The following is a 6,202-nucleotide window of genomic DNA, read 5'->3' on the forward strand; positions in this document are numbered from 1 at the left end:
AAATAAAAAAAAAAAAAAAAAAAAAGATTCTAGTTTCTCCACATTCTTCCCAATTATTATCTGTCTTTTTTATTAAAACTATATATTCAAGGAGTGGGAAGTGAGATATTGTGGTTTTAATTGCATTTTCCTGACAACTAATGATGTTGAGCATCTTTTAATATGCCTATTGGCCATGTATACAGCTTCCTTAGAGAAATGTCTATTCAGATTTGTTGCTCCTTTTTTTTTTTCCTTTGGTACTTAGGAATAGAACCCTGGAGTACTTTACCACTAAACTCCATTCCCAGTTCTTTTTATTTTTAATTTTGACACAGGGTCTTGCAAAGTTGCTAAGGCTGGCCTCAAACTTGCAATCTTCCTGCCTCAGTTTTTAAAATCACTGAGATTACAGCCTGTGCCACTGTGCCAGGCTCACTTTCCTTTTTTTTTTTTTTTTTGCAGTTATAGCTGGACAGGGTGCCATTATTTTGTTTATTTTTTATGTGGTGCTGAGGATCCAACCCAGTGCCTCACACTTGCCAGGCAAGTGCTCTGCCACTGAGCTACAGCCTCAGCCACTCACTGCCTGTTTTTTAATGGTTTATGGTTTATTTATCTTTATTGTTGAATAGTAAGAATTCTCCATGTGTTCTGGATAGAAGTTCTTTATTAGATATATAATTTACAAGTATTTTGTTTCCTCTGTTGTCTTCATTGTCTAGGTAGTATCATTTATAACACAAACATTTTTACTTGTAGAATCCAGTTTATATCTTTTTTTTTTTTTCTTTTTCCTTTTGTCATTCATGCTTTTGGCCTCATTTAAAGAGGGTTTTTGCCTAGTTTGGCATTTTTCTTCACATCTGCTCAACAGTTCGCCATCTTTTTTGTTTATAAACTAACTAATACAGGATTGTCTAAAATGATAATTCTAAGGGTTGGGGCTGGGGCTCAGCAGTAGAGCACTAGCCTAGCACGCACCGAGGCACTGGGTTTGCTCCTCAGCGCCACTTAAAAATAAATAAATAAAATGTTTAAAAAAATAACTTATGAGTCAACAAAGAAATCATAATAAAAATTTTTAAAAATAAATAAAATGATAACTTCTAAAGTTTTAATATAGGAATCAACTTGGAACTTGGTGAAATGTAGATTCTGATTCATTAGGTCTGAGGGACCTGAGATAGTCTATTCATTAGGGACCTGTGATAGTCTACAATTCCAGTAAGTTCTCAGATTGATACTAATGCTGCTGGTTCAGAGACTATACTCTGAGTAGCCAGGGCCTAAACACTGTTTATAGTTCACTTCATTTGCTAGCAGAAGTAAATCTGACTTTTTTTTTTGTACTAAGGATTGAACCTCAGGGGTGCTCAACACTGAGCCACATTCCCAGACCTTTGTATTTTTTGTTTTGTTTTGTTTTGTTTTATTTGGGCTTTGGGGGGAGGGGGCAGTTACTGGGGATTAAACTCAGGGGTACTTGACCTCTGAGCCACATCCCCAGCCCTATTTTGTATTTTTTTTAGAGACACAGTCTCACTGAGTTGCTTAGCGCTTCGCTTTTGCTAAGGCTGGCTTTGAACTTGCAATTCTCCTGCCTCAGCCTCCCAAGCTGCTGGGTTTACAGGAGTATACCACTACGCCTGGCAAATTTATACTGCTTTGTTTTTTCAGTTTCTAACCCTCAGTAGACTTTTTTCAGTCTGGCCATCTGTGCTGATGTGTTATTAAAATAGAAAATAATAACAAAACCTTATATTAATCAGTTTAACATAATAATCTCCTAAAATATGACCCTTCATGAGTACAATGGTGAGAAAAAATATCCTGTTTACATTATACTTCTTTTGATTGTTAGATCACAAAATGTGGCATTTGAACCTGATTATCTGAAATTTTTAGAAAAAATGTATAATATAAAGATTTTATTACTTTTATTATCAAAACCCATGATTTTTATCACAACCCATGATGATTAGTAGTTTTTTATAAGGGTTAATTCATAATTTGATTAAATTTTCCCTCTGCATTTTTTTTTTTTTCTTTCCTTTTCTAGGGGCAGCTTCATGACTTCTGGGTACCAGATTCTTAACAGAAGTTATAGCAGCAAAAATATGAACCAAGAGAAATTCATTAAGAGCCTTTCCAAGAAGAGTAAAAAGAATCACTATGGATTCCAGTGCTACAGAATGCTAAGAAAATACACAGCAAATGTGCCACTTGAATATCTAGTATGAAGCTGGTAATGAAAAAATTGCCATTTCTGAAGCAGATATGAAATGTGATCTGCTTAGTTTTTAAGGCAACTGACCTTTTAAAAGAGCAGAGTCTTACAAAAGGAGGGAAAGGATAGAAGCACCTCATAATCTAAACCTGCCCTTATTAATTCCTCCTGTTAAATTACAAGCCAATATCTTTTTGTAGGGAGTATTTGTGGCACTTGGATAAATCATGGGAAATATGGAAGAAAAGAGTTTGGACCAACTTGAGGAGTTGGACATAGAAACCAGGACCAAATTCCAGTTGGGTTTAATTTTCCCTCTTTGTTATTTTAGTATGCAAAGGGATTGCTTAGAACAGAGTTTAGTAACAAAGACATTGATCTTTTCTGTAAACTTCTATAAACTGCAATAGGTTTCAATCCCTGCATTTTCCTTCACTATTAAGATTATACATCTATTAGGTTTTTTAAAACACATTTAAATAATTAATCAGAAGTTTGATATGTCATCAGATCCCTATAAGAGGAAGAGGTTAAGCTGTAGTGACTCTGTTTTTAAAATGCCAAATGCAGCTTGTTTTAAATTGCTTTTAAATGCATATATATATATATATATATATATATATATATATATATATACATACACACACACACACACACTNTTTTTTTTTTTTTTTTTAATACTGGTTAAACCTTAGAAGTCTGGCCCTTGGTAGCCATATTACTGAAGTCTCTATTATAAAAACTTAAATATCTGGAAAAGTTTCCAAAAACCTTGTTTCCATGAGTATATTACTTTGGCAGAGACCTGGATGGTGTTTATTCTTTGGGATACTGTGTGTGTGTGTGTATGTGTGTGTGTGTACATACACACACACTCATGCATGTGTGTGCTCGTGTGCTTGTATTTTGAAATTGTTGCACTTGAAAATCACAGCTGCTCTAAATTCTTAAACACTGGACAGCCATCCTTTGGTTTTAAATGGTGGAGGGTTAGTAGAAGCGTACAATGCTGGTTTTAGCCCAAGGGCCCTTTAAAGCCATTGGATAGTAACCGGTTCTTACTAGCCAACTCAAAAATTCTTTTGTTGACTGAATGTCTCTTTTAGTAGGGTTTGTTCCTGAAAGAGAATACTATTTTTTTTTGTTGTTGTTGTTCTTTCAACTTTGGCTTGGGTGACTTGCTCTCTCCTGAGCACTCTCATGTCTTTAGTTGTAGGGGAAAAGATGATGGAAGTGAAGGGAACTGGACTTGATGTTTATGGTTTGAGAGAGGAGAAATTAAGTTTTAATTAAGAACTAACTTTCTACCTCTAAACTGAGGCTTAGGAGTAAAGAAAAAAAAATTATCTTAAATTTATCATTTCAATTTCATTTCAAATAGCATCAGTAACTTTTGAGCTCATGTCAAGCATTGGGCAGTTAGAGATTTTTATAGACAGGACTAAATAAATCCAGTTCCTAAGAACCCAGGCTGAATGAGGCTCCAAGAATCAGACCAACATGTTTTATTCTGTGTTGAGTTTACTGGTAAGAATATTATTATCTTGATACTACCTCTCAAAGGTATTGTTACAAAATGCCACTTATTAACTGAACGTTAAAGAGATAGATACAAAGAGTTATATTTGAAAGAAGCTTGATGAAACTCTGGCATCTATCTGCCCAACAATGGGGGCTTTCACTCTGTAATTTAATATTTTGTAGATACATTATTTGTGTGTAATTTTATAAGTGTTCATATTTTTCTCATTTTGCATTGTGTAAAGTGTACAAAATCTCAAAGTATAAAATACTGCTTATATTGCTTGTAATTATAGTGTGTAAATATTTTCTAATCGTGTACATTGACGGGGTGGGGGACAAGTGGGTTATTCAGGTTTTTTTTTAAGTGACCCTTTTGTATTGCAGTTTCAACAGATAACTGCCCATCAAATTTAAAACCACTTTGATACATTTTTATTTAGCAGTTCCAATAAGAAAAATCTCTATTTTTAATTGTCTTTCTCCATTAAAAGAAAACTATTTCATCTGTCCCTTTAAAATAAATGGCCAGACATCAGTTTAGGCCCTTTTATTTATGACTCTGGTAGACATCTTCAGTCTCCAGGTTATAGTCCAGTCAGCATTTGCATTTGGGTTCTCAGAAATTTTGTGATTCTGTTTTAGCACAAGTAGCCCATGGTTTTTCTCCCAAATAAAGTATTTTCCTTCACCCTCTTGAGTCCCCATGCTTTGTCTCCCTCCTCTTGTTGCCCAGTGAATGGGATGTTAGAGAGGGAGAAAATGTTCATTGCACAGAGAATGTCAGGCTGCTTTTGGGACTTGGCAAACAAAGCTTGCACTGAGTGGTGGTGTGTTTGGCAATATTACTGTGCCAAAATTCACCTTGTTTAATTATCTGGATATATATATATGTCAAACTTATTACCCTTATTGCAAGCTGAAAATTAAGATACTTGTGTTTATGCTTTTGTGTGTAACCATTTGCCTTTTCTAACCTGCTTTTCTTGTTAGCTGAAAATATAGTTCTGTTAGTTAAGTGAAGAGGCTCATGCAGAAAACACATCTACGTAGCAGTAAAGTAACAGCATTTGTACTTTTGCTGTCTGTCTCCTGATGGCAGTGGTGCCTTTGTCACCTTTGGAAGGTTGGCGCTTTGTTTTCGTTTTGAAATGCAAGTAGTAGCTTGCTTTTTACTTCACAAAATCTCCCCAGATGTAAAAGATAGGTAATGGCATGTTATCATCCAGACTTAGTTGGAGCATTTGCATTTTTATTTTTATTAAAACAGATTATAGTTGGTGAGGACTGGCCACTAATAATGTGTAGGGTCTTTAAGAATAATTTTTAAATTAAAGAAATAATAAAATTTTTGAGAAGTGACCCATTAACAAGTGACTTGAGTTGGAGAATTAGAAGTTGACTCTTCTGGTTTGTCTCTGAGGGGGCAAGAATAGGTACAGGTGGCTGGCCATGTAGAGCAGTTAAGCATGATCTTGGTGGTTATTTCTCACTCATCAGCAGTGTTGGTGCACCTCATTATCTGTGCATTTGTTTTCTTAAGAGTCGTGTCAGCCAGTGAGTCCACCAGTTCTTAGGTAGTAAATGCAGATTTCCCTTTTTTCGTTCATTTTTTTTCTTTTTAAGATTTTATACTACATCTTGTTTAAAGTCCTATGAATGTATGTGTGTGTTATTAAAACTGCTTTTTCTCAGTTTGAACATGTGTTTGGTAATATTTGTTTGGGGTTGGTATCTGGAATTCCCTGTTGATTCCCTTGCTCATCCCCTGGTTTTTAAACTTATTCCTTTCTCTTTGGTTTCTCCAGTTTTCTAGCTCATTAGCTCCTGTTTCTGGAAAACACAAAAGCTTTTATATAACCAGTTAATAACTTTCTGTATATTTTACAGTAAAGAATTCAGTAATCTCATTTTTAACCTCATTTGCTGTGTTCATTTAACAACTATTGAGAACCTACTATATGTTAGACACTTTTTAGGAGCCAGTAAGAATTTAGTAACAAACAACACAGATAGCTCTTAGGAATCTTACCTGCTGGTATCTAGGTTAAAATACTTTAAGCTATTGGGCAAAGAGGGCTAGAAAAAAATTCCCTTGACCTAGATGCCATTTTGTATAGCGCAGGACCAAAAAGGGGGACACCCTACAGTGCAGAGGCAGGGCTCAGGATCACGTTTGACCAACCAGGTAGATAAGGCTCTGGGTATGCCAACTGTGGGGAGACATAGGTTAATACCCCTTATAGGAGAAGCTATTCTAACAAACTCAGAAGGCCTAGGCATTGTTCTCAGGAGACCTCAAGTTCCAGAACAATGCCAGTATTTTCATTATCCTTTCTGATAGATGAATTGGAGGATGCTGCATTTTTCTTTTGACAGTGGGGTAGAGGGATAGGGGTTGACAACCAGGCAGAAGTAAAAACACTCCTATGAGTACTTAATGGCAGACAGCACAGCCTTATTTGATATAAG

The 6,202-nt window shown here is 35.4% G+C and overlaps 1 protein-coding gene across 4 annotated transcripts in view; it reads left to right on the forward strand.

Moving 5' to 3' along the window:
- The window catches only part of Slf2 (SMC5-SMC6 complex localization factor 2), a 47,985-nt gene extending 42,554 nt beyond the window's left edge, over positions 1-5,431 (forward strand). For all 4 annotated transcript variants that reach the window (XM_048807169.1, XM_015494668.2, XM_015494669.2 and 1 more), the window contains one exon: positions 2,042-5,431. In XM_048807169.1, the coding sequence (XP_048663126.1) occupies positions 2,042-2,077 (36 nt within the window). In that variant the 3' untranslated portion in view covers positions 2,078-5,431. The remainder of the gene's footprint in view (positions 1-2,041) is intronic.
- Positions 5,432-6,202: the final 771 nt, after the last annotated feature.

The sequence above is a fragment of the Marmota marmota genome, unplaced genomic scaffold, assembly GCF_001458135.2.
Source record: "Marmota marmota marmota unplaced genomic scaffold, marMar, whole genome shotgun sequence".
NCBI classification, from domain to species: domain Eukaryota; kingdom Metazoa; phylum Chordata; class Mammalia; order Rodentia; family Sciuridae; genus Marmota; species Marmota marmota.